Source organism: Mus caroli, unplaced genomic scaffold, assembly GCF_978045245.1.
Source record: "Mus caroli unplaced genomic scaffold, Mus_caroli_1 scaffold_1, whole genome shotgun sequence".
NCBI lineage: Eukaryota > Metazoa > Chordata > Mammalia > Rodentia > Muridae > Mus > Mus caroli.
This window is the reverse complement of record NW_028227256.1, coordinates 132,391,032-132,412,436: the sequence shown is the minus strand read 5'-3', so window position 1 is coordinate 132,412,436 and position 21,405 is coordinate 132,391,032. Positions and strand designations below refer to the sequence as shown.

General features: G+C 50.7%; 1 protein-coding gene and 1 long non-coding RNA gene across 2 annotated transcripts; both read right to left on the bottom strand.

Annotated features, from left to right (window-relative positions):
- Window positions 1–5,977: 5,977 nt before the first annotated feature.
- Window positions 5,978–11,882, bottom strand: Tnni1 (troponin I1, slow skeletal type). Its single transcript, XM_029479692.2, has 6 exons — window positions 11,820–11,882; window positions 11,280–11,411; window positions 9,338–9,427; window positions 8,114–8,290; window positions 7,190–7,299; window positions 5,978–6,313 (listed from the first exon to the last, which is right to left on the bottom strand). The coding sequence occupies exons 1-5, from the start codon at window positions 11,826–11,828 to the stop codon at window positions 7,192–7,194; spliced, it is 516 nt and encodes a 171-aa protein (XP_029335552.2). The 5' UTR covers window positions 11,829–11,882; the 3' UTR covers window positions 5,978–6,313; window positions 7,190–7,191.
- Window positions 11,883–14,296: 2,414 nt separating this feature from the next.
- On the bottom strand, window positions 14,297–17,640 carry LOC147006125 (uncharacterized). Its single transcript, XR_015045204.1, has 3 exons — window positions 17,593–17,640; window positions 17,051–17,098; window positions 14,297–14,326 (listed from the first exon to the last, which is right to left on the bottom strand). It is a non-coding gene; the product is annotated as an uncharacterized LOC147006125 (long non-coding RNA).
- Window positions 17,641–21,405: the final 3,765 nt, after the last annotated feature.

Below are 21,405 nucleotides of genomic sequence, written 5' to 3'. Positions count from 1 at the left end.
CAAAAACGCATGCATTTATATAAAGCTGGGAGGAAGGTGTGAGTCTCAGCAACAACATACAGATAAGGAATTCAAAACCATGTAGAAATGTACACAGAGAGCCAGAGAATTCTACAGCAGTCTCCTCCTTATCCTCACAGGATAAGGCTTCTAGGAAATGCCTGAAATCACAGATAATACCAGCCCTGCATGGGATGGTTTTCCTATGCATGCTTAAGATAAAGCTTAATTTATAACGTAGACCCAGTACCCATAGCTAAGAATACAGGGATGACTGTGGCAATCAATGATAGCATGCATGTTCAACACTCATAAATCCCTGCATTCAATCACTTGCACAGAAAGCAAACAAGCAAACAAAGCCTCATGAATAGAGCAAGTGAGGAGGTCTATGCCTATGCTCCCTGGACTTGGGAGACTGAGGCAGAAGGGTTGCCAAGGACTAGAGGCCAGCCTAAACTACATAGTGAGTTCCAGGCTAACCCAAAATACAGGGGGAAAGGGGAGGTGGAGACATAACCATACACTGTGATACAATTGCCAGCTACAGGACATTTGTGCTTTGGGGCCATTGAGAAAATGGGAACAACTTAAAGACAAGAACTGTGATACCAGACAGCCTATCTGGGGACAGAGATGGCCAAGTGGCTATTACACAGAAGCAGACATGGATACACAGGACAAAAGATGATTTGGGTCCTCAGTAGGATGGCACAGGAGTTAGTTACATTACTCAAAAGAGCATGTGCCTTTAAATGGATGAGTTACTTGTTCTGGGATTTTTTTTCCCATTTAGCATCTTTGGGTCAGAGTTGACTACAGATAACTGAGATTGCAGAAAGCCAAATCTTGGAGAAGGGAGACTCTCATGAACACAATATTGAAGACCATGTTTATTCACCTTTATGGAGGAGAGTGCAGCATGATGGTGGGTTTCAAAGTATTTCACGATATCCTAGTTCTGAAAATAAATGATTGGGAGCCGAGGGTGTAGTTCAGTGACTGAGAGCTTGCATGCATACCCAAGGGTTTAAGCTACAGCACCATAAAGATATAAACTCTCCATACATGGGTGCTTACTTTATAATTCTTTATTTACATCTATGTTTAAATGTGATAGTCATACTTCCTTCAAGGAAAACCCACCGAGGCAAAGCCTGTTGTGACTGGGAAGTTCCTGGCCAAGGGGAAAGGCCTTTTGTCATTTCCCAGGCAAAGGTCACCCCTCTTCTTCCCTCTCTTGAGGTTCTAAGGCAACCCACAACAGACAGGTAGGCTCTGGAATCCCCCCAAACACAAGACTCATATGGCATCTTTTCCACGGAGGCTAGAATGGAAATCTGGGGGATCCCCAGTCCTAACCAGCTATCCTGGACACCCTGACATTTCAGTTCTGGCCCCACTTTCTATCTCCACTGATCAGCTGCTGACCTTTGGCACTGTTGGAGAAAAGGGCAGGGGAGGAGAAAAAAAAAACAACAGAAGCAATAATGCCCACATCCTGAGGACCCCAGGCCAGTGGTCCCCTGGCTTTTTGTTTTTACAATTAGCAATATTTCTTAAATATCCTTAAAATCTGAATATTGAGGTGGTGTTGCCACTGTCTTAATTTGTGACATAAGAACATTGGAAGCCAGTATGCCTACAACCATTGCATCAGCTCAGACTATGTGGAGACCTTGTCTTAAAAGACATTAGCAGGCCTGGTGGTGGTAGCACATGTGTTCCTTTAATCCCAGCGCTCAGGAGGCAGAGGCGGGTGGCTCTCTGTTGAGTTTGAGGTCAGCCTGGTCTATAGAGTGAGTTCCATGCACGCTTCGGGATGAAGGAGAGCCTTTCCCCTTTTATTCTCTCTCTTTTAGCTATGGGATCCCCAGACATCTGTGGTATTGGCTCTTCAGCAGAACACAGCAGCAAGGCTAGGTTCACAAATAGCCATTTGGGAGAACGTCCTTTGGGAACATTGGCACCAAGCCACAGTGTGTGTGTACCCCACTGCGCAGTGATCAGCCAGCTCCCCGCCCCCGCGGTGTGCCACATAACCCTACTCACCCTTTCTCTAAGCAACCATGGCATTCACACTGTTTCCCCTCTGGGCCTCCAAGTTGAAACACCTGCATGTCACCCAAGGCAGGCATACCTTCCCTGAACCTAAAGCAAAGGGCCAGGCTCGCCCAACCTGTACTGGCCCCAGCAGTGAGGGACACTAGCACTGGAGCCAGGTGGGGTCCTGAGATGGACAGGCTCCCTTGAGCCCCAGCCTCACAGTGTTCTCCTCCATTCAGTTTGCCAAGTAGACTGGAGTCAGGGGACCTGTGCCTTAGCAACCTTGAGAAAAATCACTCTTCCTGAATGCTTCCAAACACTGACCGCAGCACTCAGTGCCAGAGACACACGGGCTGGGGCCACAGACCAGCTTGGACATACCCCCTGTCTCTCCCTGCAGTCCAGGCCCCATGAGCTGGCAAACATTTTGAGGAAAGAGAACCCTGAAGGGGTCAGGAGAGGAAGCTGCCATCTGCACTGGTCCCAGAGACCTGTCCCAGACTCCAGCAGCTTGGTCACCCACCTGGAACAAAACTGCCCCCATGGCTGCCCAGCCCAGAGCCCTGTGGGGGGTGTGACTCACTTCGCGGGGGGCCATTGTGGCTAACGTTTAACTTGGCCCCTCCTTCAGAATAACACTTTATCCCCAAAAGCTCTTGAGCACAGTTTCACCCTGAGCGTACCGGTCACTAAGATTCAGACACAACACTGGGCTTGGGGCCTTGGGGCCAGTGAGGACAGGATACCTCACAAGAGATAGGGAAGACACCAGCTGGCCTCCTGAGAACTCTAAGACAGGCAGGGCGGTAGCAAGTGGTATCCTGCCCTGGTTGTTCCTAACCAGGAGGGAGGGACCTCCTGCCATCTCCAGCTGCAGAGAGAGGCATGCCCACACAGCTGTTGTGGGTTTGTTCACAGCAGACAGTTCCCCAAAAAGTCCTGGGCCTCCACCCTCAGCTAGACCCGACTACTGAAGAATAACTTCACCTTTGCCTGTGTGGCTCCATCTTGCCTCTCACACAATGGCTCCCCCTTTGGTGGGGATATGGGAACTCCCTGGTGTACAAGCAGGACCCAGGTGGGGTCCCTCTTGGACAGTAGCTAGTTGGGCTCTGTTGAAGCAAGGCTGTTTCTAGAAAAAAAGTAGCCCCTGCAGCAGATGGAAGTGGGGTCCCCTGCGAAGTTCTCAGCTGTCAATCTCTGTCTGATGTCCTGAACTCTCCAGGGTTCCGTTCCTATAGATCTACTTCCAAACTTTTCTGAGAATGTGTAACAAATTCTGATAAAACATTTGGCACGTACATTTGCCATTGTTGTTACTGCCACTAATGAACGGGAGCCTGGGCACTGGCAAACTTCCTCAGCTAAATGCCGCCTCCCTCCTTGCTTTGTGACTATGGGAAGTCTTTAGAATTTTCTGCTTCAGTTCTTCCCAATAGCATGGGGATGGGGAGATTGCTGTCTCACAGGGCAGATGTGAAGGTTAAACGGCTACAGTATCTAAAGCAGTGCCTGGCACATGGTCACATGCTATGTGTGGGAGCTGCCAATCAATGGGAGGCCCCAAGGCTTGCTCCTGTTTTATAGCTAGATCCAGGCTTGTGGACTGTGGACCTCCATGCGGAATCAGGACTCCACAGATACCACGCTTTCCACCCAGGCCCAGCTCTGGGCCACAACCAAGAGCCCTTCTTAGAGTCCTCCCGCTGCTGAAGCCTCCCTGCTTCTTGCCCTGCAAGGGCACAGTCTTCCTCAGATGAGTGTGGGTATCTGTCTGGGCTCTAGTCTATCCTCAAGGAGATGGCTCAGGGCGCCGAAACAGAAGAATGGGGCTGGTGACCTCCTGGAGTTCTCTGCACAGGTCCTCTGCCCTTTCCCAGAAGGCTTGGGTGTGCTGAGGGCCCCACCCCCATCTCCCAGCAACCCTCTGTATACCATGTTTACTTTGAGTCAGGATTGGGGCTGGTCTTCCAACTCTGTAAGAGCAGGGTGGAGACCCCAATTCCTAGGTTAACAGTCTACTGGCAGACCAAGATTTTCTTCAGGAACTTAAGGCTAGGTTCTATCAAAGGGCTGGGAAGAGACAAAACACTGAGACATGCTTTGGAGCCAGGCCAGCTACGAGGAAGGAGCCCGTAAGGCAGGGAAGGGTGGGTTTCTTGGCTGCCCAGGCACGAAGCCTCACCCTATGTTCTGTGGCATGAACCAGCCCTGTCAGGTTCCCCAGTTCTCTCTCTCTCTCTCTGTCTCTCTCTCTCTGTCTCTCTCTCTCTCTCTGTCTCTCTCTCTCTGTCTCTCTCTCTGTCTCTCTCTCTCTCTGTCTCTCTCTCTCTCTGTCTCTCTGTCTCTCTCTCTCGTGTGTGTGTGTGTGTGTGTGTGTGTGTGTGTACGTGTGTGTACGTGTGTGTACGTGTGTACACGCATGCATGTGTGTCTGGGTGTATCTATGACTGCAGGCATGTGTATATGGTAGGCATGCTCTATGCACACCCCTGACTCTACTGATGTGTTTGTAGTAAAATCCCTGTGCTAGGTGTTGCCTTTCCTAATGCACCCCAAGTGGCTTGTCCCCACTGCCACAGTCAGGCTGAGCATGCCTGCCTCAGACTGGACCAATGCTGCACTTCGCACCAGCCTTTGGAATGACAGATAATACGTGGAGATCAGAGGGTAGAGAGGGGTAATTCCAGACTCCAAGAGTCTGCTCAGGAAGCCCAGCCTCTGCTGGGACGATTCCTGGGAACCAGTCACTTCCCAGGTGGCCTTGACACCACCCTAAAAAGCCAAGTTCCACTCTGGCCCTGAATTTTGCTCTCTGCTTCTTTATTTTCTTATTGTTGTTGTTGTTGTGTTGTTTTGTTTTTTGTTTTGTTTTTCGAGACAGGGTTTCTCTGTATATCCCTGGCTGTCCTGGAACCAGGCTGGCCTCAAACTCAGAAATCTGCTTGCCTCTGCCTCCCAAGTGCTGGGATTACCACCACCCGGCTTTTTTGGGGGGGGGGTTGTTTTGTTTTTGCTTTTTTCTCTGCTCCTTTAAGGGAGAAGAGGGGGTGTGTGCAACTCAAGGACACAAGACTGCCCCCACCCCATCTCCTGGTTTAAACCCCTCTCGGGTTTTGGGCCCAAGCATTAATGAGATAGAAAAAGGAATTGGCCCACAGGGCAGACCACTGGGTGGACCGGGCACCTTTCAGAAAGAATGAGCCTTGAGGGTGTTTGACTTTGACAGGAGTGTGAGAGGAAACTGGGGTCTCTGACACATTATTGCCCTTGGGGAAAGGACAGAAGGTCCATGCAGAGGTCTCAGAAATGTTCCTCCTTCTGCCTCTGACTCTCCAGTAAGAGAGGAAGTAATTTGAAGGTGCAGAGAGCAAGGACTTAGGACCTGAGCAGCCATGGCCAGAGATGAGAGTCGAAGCCTCCTGGTGGCCAGATGTGGAACTGCAGTATGCCCCTCCTGAGAGACAGGCGGGTAAAGAAACTCAGGCCCTGAGCCCTGCAGACCAGATGAGAACATGTAAGCACCTTGACCTCCTGGCCCACAGCAGTTAGGTACATGTGAAAGCAACAGATGGTCCATGTTTGTGGAGGCTGGGGAGATCAGGTGGGGTGTGACTCCAAACGGGACACCACTCTAACGCTAGATCTTAGGGTAGGACTCAGGGGTCCTCTGAGATCAGGGCTTTGGGTGATGAGAGTGTGTGAAATCATTGTGACTTGGAAGGAAGATTCATTCGGGTCACATTAGTAAGCAGCCACCAAAGCCTTAGCCTTCTATTGTGATCTTAAACTCCTCTGGCTGGAGGCTGAAGTCCCCAGGTCGCGTTCCACAGACCCCTTGTGGTCATTACTTTCTTCTGAGTGCTAACAACAGGGCTACAGAAACCATTGGGAACCTGAATCTTTTTTTTTTTTTAATGGAGAACTTGGGAACACTGCAGGTAGCAACAGAGATGGAGGGAAGCAACATGGGGCTGCTGAGAGGGTGTTCTCTCTGCCTCCCTCCTCAGCCTAGGGCCCCTTGGGGTGACTGGATAATCCCAGCATGCCCAGGGGGTACCATAAGCCCACACTGTTGGGATGAGGTCTCAGGCACTGGCACCTCTCTTCCCCTTTGTGTGCCATTTCATCCTGGCTCCAAAGGTGGACGCATAGGCTGGAGGAAGGGAGCGCATATTAGGGACGCTCCAGGCACAGGCAGAAAGATAGGTGAGTATGGCTGGAAAGGGACCAAAGCATGACCCAGAGTGTCATACAGCAAGCCGACCTGTCAGGACAAAAGAGGAGATGCCATTAGATAGATCCCAGTGATGCGTGCTGTTTTGGTAACCCTGATTGACACACAGCACACACAGCCCCCATAGTCCCTGGGGCTTCTCCCTTGTACCACCCATGGGACTTAGCTGCTCTGTCCAGATCCCAAGCTGCCTCCCTCTCTAGCTCCTTCCCTCCAACCTGTCCTGGCCATCTTCCAGACCAGTTCCCTCCCATAGCTGACCTTTGCACCCTCAGCCCTTCCCCTTCATGTGTGAACCCTCACCTATCACTAGCTAACATCTGCTCTGTGAAGAAGTTGGCTCTGTGCGGCCTGTAGACCTGGCTATTACACCTCCCCTCCTAGGGCCCACAGCAGGGCTTTTATGGCCCACTTCCACTGCTTCAGCAGTTCCTGCAGCTATTTCTCTGGAGGGGGCGGGTGTTGAACATCTCTTAACTGCTGTTTCTCTGGGAGTAGTGACTAGGGAAGCTTCTTTGAGGGTATGGAAGCCAAGTATGACACCAAGTGACAAGTGAAAGAAAAGCCTGAGATTCTTGGAGCGTTAGAGCTGGAGGGACCTTGTGGATCACCTAACCTTGTACTCTCAGACTCTTGCCTGTCTTAGGGTTCTCTAGGGTCCCCCCAGTTTCCAGTTCAGTCATTTGCAACTAGGAACACATAAATGCTGCCAGTCCCAGGACCACTGATCACATACAAGCCCAAGTTTTATTGATAAGGGGACAAAAACCATCTGGCATAGACATGCTATCCCCAGTGTCTGAAGGTACTGGAGCAGGCTGGAGTTCTGTACATTGGATCTGCCTCCCATCCCTTCTCCTGAGTACCCTGGGGTACTCTGAGGAACCCCAAGAACATTCTAAGCACCTCTACTGGGAGGTCGGGGACTTAGCAGCGTCGAACATCTTCTTGCGGCCTTCCATGCCAGACATAGCCTCCACATTCTTCCTCCAGTCTCCTACCTCGACTGGCCGCTCCTGTGGGCAGTCCACAAACATGTCAGAACTGCAGGGGCCTCACCAGGCCGCAGGGGGAACAAAGGACCCACAAGTTCAAGAGAAAGTAGATGGGAGAAAATTTACCTCCTCAGAGAGCTAAGAAATCCTGATGGCCCTGCCCAGCACATGATACAAGATGAATAGGCCAGACAGGAGCACAGAATGAGGCGGTGTGGATGGGAGGGTCTAGGTAACTGTCACAGGGTCACAAAGCTGGTTCCCAGTATATGACAGGCCAACCTCTCCTCCAGGCTCCACAACACCCTCCTGTGGGACACCCTGCAGTTGGTTCAAGGTCACCTCCTCCAAGAAGCCTCTCCTGATTCATTTAACTTGTTTTCAATTTTGTCAGCATCCTGCTTGGCCTGTTTGTCTTTATTAAGCTCTCTGGGCCAGAGAAATTGCTCTCTCACCATGCTCCTCACAGCCTGTCAGCTCTAAACACGTTCTGTGAGACCAACAAATTTGAAGTAGTTGTTTGCTAGTCAAGTAATTGAACTCGGTTCTCCAACTTCTATGCACTCATGTTCCTATAGCCACAACGGGAAGCTGAAGTGACAGGGGTAATGGTTACCCCTTAACTGATATGGGAAGCAAGTTTTAATTTCCCAGTCAGCCTTTCTCTCATCCCATTGTCCCCTCAGACTGGAAGCAGCCAGTAGTCTCTCTTCTGACACTGGCCTCCTAGGGGATCCTAGAATATCCTGATTCACACACTGACTAGAGCGCCTCAGGCAGTGTGAGAAGTGGCAGGTAGAGGCCAGTAGGTGGGTCTGAGGAGAGGGACCCTCACCTTTTCTGTGTCTTCTTTCTTCACAGACTTGAGGTTGGCCCGCAGATCCATGGACACCTTGTGCTTAGAGCCCAGGAGGGCTCGGAGCATGGCATCAGCTGAGACACGGACCCGGCGCAGGGGAGGACGCTTGAACTTCCCACGGAGGTCCAGCACCTTCAGCTTCAGGTCCTTGATCTGGGGGAGCAAAGGAGCCAGGCTCTGAGCCAGGAATGTTAAACCTAGAGCTCTCACCCTTAGGATCCAACCACTGGGCTTCCAGCTAGAACCATCCTACAAGTCCTCCGGGCTCCAGGCTAGACCATCTGGGGTGCTCAGAATCTCCTACACTTTTCCAAGCAATCACTACACACGCTAAATGTTCTAAATGAACTTTTACAGATTAAACCCACTAGTTAACCTCACCTCTTCCCCAAAACCAAGTCACAAATAAATGATAAGCCAATAAACCTTTACTCCCATTTGGAAGCCTTGTGTGGGGTGTAAACTGCTTTCTCCTTCCCTCCATCTTGTTCTTAGTACTCAACCCTGCCCAGGGGCCTGCACAGCAGCTGAGCCTTGACTGACAAAGCAGGTAGAGGAGCCCTAAATCCTACACCCTGATAATCCCAGGGTGCGGTCTGCAAGGGAGTTTTCTGGAGCTTAATGGCATCACACAGCACCCTCGCAAGCAGGGTAGGGTACAGAAGTGCCTGCCCACCTTGGGCCAATGCTCAGAAGCAGCCCACGGTTGGTCCTAATGCCCACACACTCTACAATGAAGGGCTGAATCCCAGAGTGGGAACTGGAGCACAGAGCACAGCGTGCATACTGGGATCCCCCATTTTGTAACCCAAGCCCAAGCAAGTGCTTAGCCTTTGTGAGTCTGCATGTCCTCATTTGTCAGGGTCAGGTAATAGCCCCCATGTCACCCGCAGGCATGTAGGGAGGATCAAAGGATTCAACTGCACTTGAAAGCCCTTCACAAACATAAGATGTCATTAACAGACATCTGATTGCTTGTGTGGGTGAGGGAAGCCGGCAGCTTCTGAAGAGCTCACGTGGCAGGTGGGGAGGAAGTTTTGTTCTTTTCATGTGTGGCTATCCTTCCTGCCCATCTCCAGACCTATGGTGTTGGGGTGGATGCTGAGAGCCTGCCTCCCAAGCTCCGTAGACACAGGAGAGCCACACAAGTGCCCACCCCAGCCAGCCCAGGCGGTCCCATCCCCCACCTCCAGGGCCTACCTCTCTGGTGTTGTGGAGGCATTTGGCTTCAATATCATAGCGCTCCTCGTCCACCACCTCCACCTTGGCATGGAGCTCTCGGCACAAGTCCTGAGGAGTAGATCCATAGCATGAGAGTGGAGAAGAGGGAGAAGGGCCACCGGGGCCAGCCTCCTTTTCCTGTGTGCACACTGAGCACGCTTAGCCCTATGGTCCATCGCTTTGCCTGCACTGTAATCCCAACAGGAGCGGCCTCTGCATCGGGCTTAAAGCTGTCACCATCAAGGGTACAACTCAAAGCATAAGCCTTTGCTCTCCTTTCTGCTCTATGCTTGGTTTCTTTTTCTAGCTTTTGGTAAATGCTAACTTAATTTTTTTTTAAGATAGTATCACGATGTAGCCCAGGCTGGCCTGAAAGCTTTGTCATTGAGGGTGTCATAATCCTTACATATATGAATTCATAGACATAGAACATACAAGACCCACACTGAATCAAACCAGGAAAAATCCCAGCACAGAGAAGAGAAGTGGGCACAAAGCCCCACCCCTAACCAAACAGTTATTTACAACTGATACTTGCTGGGAAAGGGGCAAACAGCTTTCTCCAATGGCATCGCTGCGTTTATTGAGTTCCATGTCCATGAGCAGACAGCCAACAAAAAATAAACTCCATGTCTCCATGTTTCCTCTGTTTTGTTTGACTTTTTTGTTTCTGTTTTTTTTTTTTTTTCTATTATTGTTCTCCCCCACCCCACGTGCCTCGATCTCTCCAGGGTCTCACTATGTAGTACTGTCCTTGCTCACTCTGTAGACCAGGCTGGTCTCGAACTCACAGAGTTCCACCCGCTTCTGCTTCCAGGATACTGAGATTAATGGTGAGCACTCCCACACCCAACCTGATCTTCTGACTTGCTTGTTTCTGTTTTAATTTTCACGGGTTTTGTTTTTTGTTGTTTTTCTTTTTTGGTTGGTTTTGGTTTTGGGTTTTTGGTGTTTTGTTTGTTTGTTTGTTTGTTTGTTTTTAAGAGAGAAAGAACACAAAGTTAGGTGGGCAGGGAGTTGAGAAGAATCTGAGAAGAGTTGGAAGAGGGAAAATATGATCAAAGTATATTGTATGAAACTGTTTTAATTAATAAGTGTTTTTAATTCACAGCCCTCCAACCTCTGTCCCCTGAGTATTGGGATTGTAGGCACATGCCTCAGCAGCAAGCTCATAGTTATTGTCTATAAGGAGAGAGAGAGATAGAGAGAGAGAGAGAGAGAGAGAGAGATAGTTTTGTGGTATAAAAGTGATGTAAGTTAATAGTGGAAATTTTGAAAACTCTATATTAACCAAAAATAATAAAATTAAAATAGCCACTGCCGCGGGAGACACATGGACATATTTTCATCTGGTCTTTTCTCTGCAGCCACTGGCATTAAAGCAATTACTAACAGTTCAAAAACAGCAAGGACTTGGGACTGGAGAGATGGCTCAGCGGTTGAGGGTACTGGTAGCTCTTCCAGAGGACCAGGGTTCAAATCCCAGTACCCACATGGCAGCTCACAACTATCTGTAACTCCGAGATCTGACATCTTCACACAGAAACACATGCAGGCAAAACACCAATGCACAGAAAGTGGAAATAAATAAATCATTTTTTTAAATTCCAAAAAAAAAAAAAGTCATCCTGAAAAAGACAAATCTTTGGAGAAACGGGCCTTCCGAAATCCTGTCCATCCTCCAGGCCATACCATTGTACCAACTGATGGAAAGCCAGTCACTCGTTTTACCCAACCAAATCTGTTCTGGAACTCCCCTCTCAAGTCTGTAAAATGGGTATCATGTCATCACTTCCTGTGCAGTTGTGAGACTGGTGTGGGCGCACTTTGTAAGTTACAGAGCTCTGTTGTTCTGTAGTGTAAGATCTACCGAGGGTCCCTTACACAAAGTGCCGAGCTCAGCCCAGCCGGCCAGGCTTACCTGAAGGGCACTGAGGGAGAGGCCGCGGGTCTGCAGTGTGGGGATGCGCTCTGAGAGGTAACGCACCTTCTCAGCCTCTCGCTCCTCGTGTTCCTGCTCCCAACACTCCTTGGCCTTGGCTAGCATCAGGCTCTGAAAAGGACAAAGCCTCTGAGCCAGGGTGGGTTCCGCATGTTCCACACCCATCTCAGAGTGAGGGAGGGCAAAGAGGCTCAAGACGAGGCCTGGTCTGCGGCCATTGCTCAGTGTGGTAGTAGCTGCCACCAAAGCTTGTTTATCTACACAGTCTTCCTTTTTCCTCCCTTTTGTCCCACAGAGCTCCAGAGCTCCAAAATGAACTACACCCCTTCCTCTCCCCCGACCAAGAGTCCTGCCCCAGGTTAATTCCTGTTGCCTCTTAGGCACCCAGGAGGGGCGGGATATAACACAAGTCGCCCATCAGTCTTCTTTACTCTCGGTCTCCCTCCTTGCTGGCCCTGCCCTCTGCATCCCTTAGAGTCTGCACGGCTGTCCCTCAGTCTCCTTCGGGACCGGGCTCACCTTTAGCATGAGTTTACGGGAGGCAGTGATCTTGGATTTCCTCTAGGGATGAGAAAGAGAGACCAGTGGTAAGGCAGAGGCTATGAAGCTGGATTCTTCATCACTACCCAGAATCCCCTGCTCACTTTGGGGGGCTTTAAAAGCTTATCTTTGGGACTGAACCAGTCAAGTTCAGAGAACACTGTAGTGGAGCTATCTTGAACTAGGGACTGAAGCCCCACCTTCCCGTCCTTACTCTACTGCTGGTAGGATCCTGCAGGAGGCTGCAGATGTACTGCCTCCCACGGGTACTTCCTCATCTGCGGAGGGGCTTGCTGGCAGCTGTACTTAGGCCATAGCTCCAGCAAGAACAAATGAGGGCACAGCTCTGCAACCTTCATGAAAAGCCTAGAACAGGCATGTGTTTAGCACTCAGGGTGATATTGTGGTTGTGTCTGGATGTCCTTTCCTGCGAGATACAGGCTGCCTGCGTGCCAGAGACCAGTATGTCTGTATGAATGTCAAAACTACTTTACGAGTTATCTTCACCCACATAAATCTCTATGATACAAAAACACTGCTGTGTATTCTAGTGAAAACAAGCAGGCAAATTCTGGATGACCGAATAGTTGTTTTGACAACTCCTAGTAAGTCGCCTCCAAGGCCAGGCATGGTGGATCATATGTGTAATGTCAGCCTTCTGGAAGCTAAGACAGGAGGCTCACATGTTGAGGGCCATCAGGGAAGATCGTAGGCTACATGGAAGAACCTAAGAGAATTTTCCAAGGCCCAGCCCTGTGACAGTGTCCACCAGCATGGTGGAGGTGACAGAGACACCTCACTGCAGACTACTGGGCTTGTGGGGCCCGGGAGCCCTCGTATCTCTCCTGGGTTTCTCTTTGCTGCTTCCACTGAGCAGCCTGCCTGTTTCCGGTGTGATCTGCCCAGGGAGAGCACGGCATGGGTCTGCTCCTGCAGTCTGTCAGGTAGACATGATGAGGCTTCGTGGGAATGACAGGGAAAGGCAAGGAGTGAACTTTAGCACATTGAGTGTATGACTCCTGATCTATTCACGGTGGCTTATCTTTTTATCTTTGAAAGCCTGTTGCTGTGGCCATGACAGCGCCTGGCTCACCCTCCCAGATACTCTGTGGGGAATGGCCTTTTGCAGGCCCTTTCTCCCACCACTCACTGAGTACATGGTCTTCTCATCTAAACAGTGGTGCCCAGAGATTCACTTGAATAGGGACCTCACCAAAACCGAAGGGCTCACAAGTCACTGGAAAATGCTATATTTGCTTCTTGCTCCGACTATCCAGGCCAAGAGTCCCCTCTATCAGTGACATCACCTTTCCACTTGAGTCAGCACACCAACTTACTTTCAGCCCTCCCCCCCTGGACTACATGCAGGCTGAGTTCTCTGAGGCATAAAGAAATCTGGATAGCAGAGTGTCCAGAGTCAGGGTGATCACAGTTCTGAGGGGGGGGGGGGGACCCAAAGACACACCTGCATTCCTTCCTCAGTGTTCAGCCGTAGCCTTCACCTTTCAGATAGGTTTTTGCATGGCATCAGCTTTGCAAGAGGCAGAATGAAGCCCCCAGGGATGCAGGAGCTTTGAGGAAGGCCGAGGGGAGAGCTTTCGATTGTGGTCCCAGCCACCGAGTACCTGTGAGCCCTGCATCTGGGCACATGGCATCTCTATTCTTTGCTTCTCTTCTCCTGGGAGTTTTCTCAGTCATCCCCATTCCTATCTTGGCTTTGACCCAGTCTCCTCAGGTCCACCCTATCTTCATCAGTTAGAAATAACCAGCACAGAGGAAACCCCAAACAACACTCACCTCACTTTAGGTGTCCATCATGGGAGGAACAGGAAAGAAGAGCAGAAAGAACAGAGAGTGAATGGGAACACAATATAAGACGTGGGCAGTAACAGAACTAACAGACCTGCTTCAGGGGAGGGGACAGGTGACAACAATGTGTCTGAGAGGGGGACCACTTCAGTGTCTCAGCAAACAAGGAGAAAAATTCAACCACCTTCTGGGCTACTACTTGTTGCTTTGGGGACATGTTGATCATCAAAGTCATAGGGAAGTCTAGTCGGAGCTCGTGTAAGCTTTGACAGAGGGCCACGATTAATGCCAAAGCTTCCACCACTGGGGGTGCAGTCCCAAAGCTCCACTCATCCGTCACACCCATGCGATGCCGTAGCCCAGTGTGTCCGGTTCATTGGTCAGTATTGACAAGCTAGCTATGAAGCATGGGCGAAGCATGTCCCTCAAATGCATTCCCTCCTGGGAATGAGCTCTGCTGAGCAGAGAGCTCCTGGACACCTTAGGGAAACAGAGCTGGCCAGGCACGAAGGCTCAACCATCTCAGGGGCTTCTGCTGGGAGTAGCTTAGGGCAGGGGTGAGCCAGGCTGCCCTCAGCTGGGAGGCTGAAGTCTGTGATGAGGGGACTAGCCTCCCAGGAGCCATGCATGGGAGGGAAAGAACTTACACTTCCGGCATGGTGGTGGCAAGGCTGCACCTAGAGGGGACAGAGGAATCATTAATGGAGAAGCTGTCCCTCCTGCTGTGAACCCCCAGTAGGTGTGGGGAATTGGACAGCAGGAAGACTTCAACACCACAGGTTAACCAATGCGATTACGAAGACAACAACCCCCTATGAAGACAACATCCCCCTACCACCTTGGAAAGCCTAAAACATTTACAACTAACTGGCTATTTCCAGAGAAATCCTGCTGACTCTGGTGCAGACCAGAGTGGAATCTGTAGACATCGTGTTTGGAAAGTTAGGATGGAACTGGATCGGGAGAGCCTTGAACACGCAGCTGAATCGCAGCTGAATTCAGACTTCACCTGTGAGTTAAGACTTGGAGAAGGGGCAAGAGGAGCAGAACAGAATGGAAGCTGATGTGTAGCTGGGTGCCTGGTGGCACAGCTCCAGAGGTGCCATTCAATAGTGCCTAGCAGCCCTGGGTAGGTGGCAGGAAGCCTGAGTAGAGATTAAGCCAAGAGGGGGAAAAAAATCTAGTGTGTCTTCACTCTCTCCTGGCTGTTTTTTCTCTCTCTGCAAAATTGGGGCCTAGATAGGTAGTGTGTTCCCTCTTCCTCCTCCTCCTCCTCCTCCTCCTCCTCCTCTTCCTCCTCCTCCTCTTCCTCTGTCTCCTCCTCCTCTGTCTCCTCCTCCTCCTCCTCTGTCTCCTCCTCCTCTTTCTCCTCCTCCTCCTCCTCCTCCTCTTTCTCCTCCTCCTCCTCTTTCTCCTCCTCCTCCTCCTTCTCCTCCTCCTCCTCCTCCTCCTCCTCCTCCTTCTTCTTCTTCTTCTTCTTCTTGGTTTTTTGGGGGGTGGGGTGGGGTTTTTTTGTTCATTTTTTTTTGAGACAGGGTTTCTCTGTGTAGCTCTGAGTGTCCTGGAACTCACTCTGCAGACCAGGCTGGCCTTGAACTCCTACCTCAGAGATCCTCCTACCTCTGCCTCTCAAGATCAAATCTCAAGATTAAAGGTGTGAGTCACCACCACTAGTAGTGTGCTTAATAGTTAGCCCTTGAACCTTTTATTCAAACCAGGTCTCACTTGGAAGCAAAGCAGGTTCAACCACTAAGTAACAATGACTGGTTTTAAAAGCTGGCACAGCAGTCCTCTGAGAGAGCAGAACTGTGGAGCAGTGAGAAGCCCCTGACAGGCTGTCTCTGGGCGAGGCCATCTTCAGGAGGCCTGAAGGCTGCAGAGGCTACAGACCTGACAGGGTGGATAGGTGGGGGATAGAGGAAATGACTGAGCTGAAGCTCAGGGAAGCAGGAGCAGTCAGGCTGGGGACAGATGTGTGATGTTGGTCAGGAGGCCTGAGACGGGTGATAAAGCGAAGAGTCCGGTGGAGCAGCATATAGAGAGAGGGCAGGCATGGAGCTCAGAGTCCATGTTTAGATTTGGTTCTTAAACTTAGTTTGGAGCACTATGGAACCCTTGCAAAGTGCCCACCAATAATGTCATTCCATAGTCACCCTTCCTGTGCCCATGAAGAACCCTCCTGAGCCCAGTGACCAGGCTTGGATCTCCTGTCCTGTTAGGGAGCCTTGCACCTAAGCCTCTGTTCATTCAGAGAGTGGGGCTAGGTGGGAGGTGACCCTGGAGTCTCAGATGTCCCCAGGGGGTGCAGGGGAAGAGATGTGGGAACCATCTATGCATTCCCAAGATGCTTAGCTGAAATTAGGTTTTATACACAGCTGCTGATCCCAAGAGCTCTGCTCTTCTGAAGACACGGGGGGTGGGGTGGGGGAGTCCAAAAAGAGACACTAGCTGACAAAGATCCACCCCCACCCACGTCTGTCTGACCTCTGGGAATGTGAGTCTCAGCCGAGTAGGTCTTGCATCTGTCTCCCTAGAGTGCTTCACCCTGGTGAGCATTTAGCTATGGCTGTCCTTCCTCTATCCCTTAGAAAGCCCACTGTCATCAGTGTGGGGCCCACTGCTGGGGCCAGCCTGGGCCTCCTGCCAAGCTCCAGGCAGTCCCCAACTGCCACTCTGACAAATGCCAGGCCCAGGGGTCCCACATCAAGCATGAGGCCCTGACCTGGGCTCTGACAACACCTCCCCCACCCCTCCCAGGCAGGACCCCTTGACAGGCTCTACAGAAGAGAAGCAGGGCCTGATTAGAAGCCGGGATGTAGATAGCAGTGAGGCAGGAGGGCTGAATTCCATCTGTACCACAAGTGGACGGCAAGCAGATAACAGAAAACACAGAGCTGGAAGGAAGGGATCAGACTCAGACCTGACTCAAGGCTTGCCTTCCTGGCCCTGAGGCCCTTGGTGTGGAAAAGCTGCCAGCTTTCCACGCCATGCCTGCACGATTAAGTGTGAGTATGTAAGTCCTGTATGAAACACAGCAGAAAGAAAGGAACTGACCTCCCTCATAAGAACACCATGCTCTACCCTTGTTCCCCACCTATGGCCTTGGACCTTAGTTCAAGGGCACCCCCATCCTCCCAAACAGGGTGTTAACAAGCTGGACTTCCAAGCTTGTGACCAGGAAGTCCAACATTAGAACCGCTTAGAGTCCATGACTTGGGGTAGGGGCTGCCTTTAACCTAATCCTCCTCCCAACACCACGCTGTCTAGATATCTTACTAGCTTATGTCCTCACAGGCTCTTGTGTTCCCACCCCAGACACTGCTGGCATCCACCTCCTGCCAACAGCTCCTTCTACAACTCAGAGCCAGAAACAGTGGGAAGGCATGACGGTCTGTCTTTACCTGTTCGTGTCCTGTGCCGGTGAGATAGGTGAAGAGGGCTCAAAGTGCCTGTCAGAGAGAAAGGACAAAGAAACAAGATGGTCTCTTTGGTCAGCAGGGCCTCTGGACTGTCTCCTCAGAGTCCTGCATGCCAGCCATCTTCTTTTCCTGTTGCTGCAGGCCCTAACCACTGTCCCGTCTCCCCAGGCTTCTCCTAAATGTGATGCCTTGGCTCACTTGGTCCCCAGTGCCACCCCTCCCACCAGGAGCCCTGTCCTTCCTGCCACTGGCTGCAGTCCCTCATGAGAGCATACTCCACTCTGCTCTGCTTTGGGCCCCTGAGGAACATGTTGGACAATTGTTTCCCTCAAGACCCAATGCCCACAGCATCTTACAGGAGTGATGCCGTTGGATGGGACAAAAGGCAAGGTTTGTACAGTAGTCTGTCACCAAACCTACTTATCCAAATGAGAAACATCTCTGTCTCCCAAACTTCATTTCCTCTTTAAACAAAACCTCACCTCTCTACTCAACCCTGCCCAGGTCCATGGTCAGACACTTACCTAGTTTAGTCCTCGTGGAGCTAGGCTGGCCTGAGCCTCACCACAGACTGCAGAGTGTGGGGGCAGAGCTGAAGGCAGGCTATGAAAACCGTGGCCTCCGGCAACTGGCCAGTAAAAATAGAACAGCCGCTGCCCCTCCAGCTGCCCCTCCTTCCCACCCCCTCCCACCCTGCACACCTCGCAGGGCAGATACGTGCTGCCGTGTAGACCACGGGCTTAGAGACCAGTGTGTGTGCATCAGGAGCACACGCCAACCCTGCACACATGAGCCTTTGACTTGGGGGAAACAGCACTCACCTGGGGGAAGGCAGAGAGGGGAAGACTACACTGACTGTGGAGCTGACCAGAGACATGAACAGGAAGGGGTATGAAGGAGATCAGGGCATTGGGAGGCCTGAGGAACCATTAAAGGGACTAGGGAGGGAGCTGGCAGGCTGACACTTCCTCTGCAGCCAGGACATTGTAGACATGCTCCAAAACCCTCAAAAAGCCAAAGACCTAAGTGTTTGTGTCTCTGGTGACAGTGAGACAGGAGGGTGCCTGCAGAGTTCTGGCAGCCCCAGGGCATGTTTCTGAGGTCCAGCTGAGTCCCAATAACAGAAGCACAACCTTTGTGTTCATGGAAGCCTGCAGATGGAGTAGACTTCCATCCACATCTTCAGATGGCCTTGAAGGAATCCCCATTGCCCAGGGTCTAAGTAGCATTCCACATTCCGTTTCTTGAACCCAGGGAGACTAAAAGTCTTTTCCCTGCTTAATCTTCATGTCAGCCAGAGCCTGCCTGACTGCAGGGCCACACCTGTTTCCTGGGTATTTTTAGGGCTGTTGATGAACACATAATACCCACCCTATAGTCAGAGAAAGACAATGCCTGCTATGTTAATCCAGTGGCTATTATAGTCGGTCATCTTGTGGGCCAAGATCCCAGGTTAGGCAGGACAGGCAGAGCACTGACCCCCCTGGGAGGTCAGAAGCAGGCTCTCAGAGGGAAGGTGTAGGTGGGCAAGGGTGAGCTAAGGAGGTGTATTTCCAGGGCCCATAAAGAAGAAATATCCTGCCGTGGGGACACTAATATTCTGCTGCCTGGCAGAGATGGCTCCAAGTCTGTTCTTCACAGGTCACATTCTCAAAGCCTCTTGCTGTTGGCTGCCAGGGAAGAAGGACAGGGTCTGAAAAGCTGTGGGGTGAAGACATAGGATTCCAAGCAGAGAGGCTGGAGTAGAAAACAGACAGCCATCAATCCATGTGGGGCAGCTACGGAGGAGGAGGAATTTAGGAACTTTGGGGAAGGGTCCACTGTGGCTTATTGCCTTGGCTTTTCCACTGTGGCTTATTGCCTTGGGTTTTCGTGGATCTCTCTCTCTCTCTCTCTCTCTCTCTCTCTCTCTCTCTCTCTCTCTCTCTCTCTCTCTCTCTCTCTCTCTCTCTCTCTTTGAGGTGGGGCTGGTGAGATGGCTCAGCATGTAAGACTGTTCTTCTGAAGGTCCTAGGTTCAAATCCCAGAAACCACATGGTGGCTCACAGCCACGCATAATGAGATCTGATGCCCTCTTCTGGTGCATCTGAAGACAGCTACAGTGTGCTTACTTATAATAAATAAATAAATAAATAAATAAATAAATAAATAAATAATTTTAAAGAAAAAATTTGAGGTGTATGTGTACATGTGTGTGTGTGTGTTATCATGTGTGCAGTGTATATATAAGTGTGTGTGCAGAGGCGTATTGATAATTGTGGAGGCTCAAGTCGACCTGGGGTACTATTCAATGGGAACACCTGCCGTATTTTTAGTGACAGAGTCTCTCACTAGGACCTGTGGTTCACTGATTCAGCTAAGCTACCTTCCCAGAGAGCCCCAGAGCCCAGCCTGCCTCCCAGTGCTGAGGTGATGTTCCAATATGGGTGCTAAGGATCAAACTCAGAAGACAGCAAACATTCTAACAATGGACCGTTTAGACCTCACACCAAAAATGAGTTGTCAGCATGAATTACCTTGCTTTTTGAAAAGGAAAATAAAGAAAATGTGGCAAAGCACAAGAAAGGACCAAAACAAACCAAAAATTAGGTAACCATAGGCTTACAACAAGTCACTGTGAATGCAGACCACCCAAGAGGGTTCTTCTCTGCTGAAACTACAAGACAATGCGAAGAGGGTCTTGGGAAAAGCAGGACCTGGATTCTCTTGTTCTAGGTTCCAGTGTCCTGCCTCAATTTTCTTTCCCTTCACACCTTGTGGCTCTAAGCACTCATCTCTCTCTCTCTCCCTCTCTGTCTCCCTCTCTGTCTCCCTCTCCCTCTCCCTCTCCCTCTCCCTCTCCCTCTCCCTCTCCCTCTCCCTCTCCCTCTCCCTCTCCCTCTCCCTCTCCCTCTCCCTCTCCCTCTCCCTCTCCCTCTCCCTCTCCCTCTCCCTCTCCCTCTCCCTCTCCCTCTCCCTCTCCCTCTCCCTCTCCCTCTCTTTCTCCCTCTCTCTCTTACTCTTGTCCACCCCAGCTCATGACTCCAATGTTGGCTTTGCACTCTGGCCCCAATTCTGGTTTTGTACACTGGCCCACAGACCTCTCTGGGGTCTGCCTCTTGATATCACTCAAAAATGACCCTCAAAACTAGGTCTGTCATGGCCTGATGTGCTTGTACAAGCTCCAGTTTCCCCAAGCATGGAAGTGGGTACAGAGACCTCCAGAGCCACCCACTGGTAGGCCCTGCAATCTCTAGCAGGAGTCCTCAGCCTAGCTAAGGGTTCAATGCGGATGTCTCTGCCCTGCTACCCCGATCACTGCCTCTGTTGCTTCTTTCCTGACCTCCTTGCTTACAGTAAAGGGCGCCTCCTTTTCAGTTCACATCTGTCCAGGAATAGGTCACCCACTTCCTATTCTACCTCTACAGGGGCAGCTATGGAAGAGCCTCCAGGCTATGTCTAGCTTCTCCTCAGACATGGAGCCAGAAACAGCCAGCACTCACAAGCTCTCCAGAGTCCCCAGGCAGAACTTCCTGTGGCCATGTGGATAATGGTTCCGCAAACACAACAATGTGAATAGAATATTTTATATAGACAAATCACAGACATGATTAAATTAAAGATGGGGAATTCTCCTGAGTTATCACAAGTGCCCTTTTAAAACTGGGGTACATGGCTCAGGGTTGGTAGGAGATGTGACAAATGAAATAGAGGTCAAAGGAGAGAGATGCAAAACACTGTCCTCCGAGTTGGAGGATGTAAGAGCCAGCCAAGGGACACAGGTGGCTTCCAGGCCCTAGAAGAGAAAAGGAAATAGCCTCCCCTGGCTTCCAGAAGGAAGCAGGCTTGCAAATATCTCATGTCCCAGCCTTGTGAGACTGGTTTTAGACATTGGCCTTTCAGGTCTGTAGGATAACTTGTATTGCTTTGGGTAGTTAAGCTTGTGGTGGCTTATTATAGCAGCAATAAGAACTTAATGGGCTCTCTCTTGTAAGTTGAAGGGCCCCAGGCTTCATGGTTAGGTCTGCTTGGAACCATCCAGAAAGCGGTGAACTTGGCAAGGTCAGTGAGAAGAACTAGGGTAGGTGAAGTGAACCCAGAGCAGGGCAAGGTCTTGGGGAAGATCCTGACACTTCCCTGGCAAAACCCAGCCCCCTAGGCTTCGCCTTCCTGAAAGCAGCTTTCTCTCTTGCTGGGAGGACCATGAAGGTCAGAGGAGGAAGACTCCACAGTCGAGGAGAACATGGAGATAACATAGACATGTGATAAGCAGTTCTGATCGACGAGCAGCCCCTCTGCACAGACTCTTCCTTAAGGTTAGCATTCGTCTTGTTCTAACTCTGCTTCTGGTCCTCCTT

Excerpts from the sequence above, each read along its gene's own strand:
- Tnni1 (XM_029479692.2), bottom strand. Across the intron at positions 9,428-11,279 it reads TCTCCCTCAGTGCCCTTCAG|GACTTGTGCCGAGAGCTCCA; the intron begins GTAAGCCTGGCC and ends TCTACTCCTCAG. Across the intron at positions 8,291-9,337 it reads GCCTCCACAACACCAGAGAG|ATCAAGGACCTGAAGCTGAA; the intron begins GTAGGCCCTGGA and ends TTGCTCCCCCAG.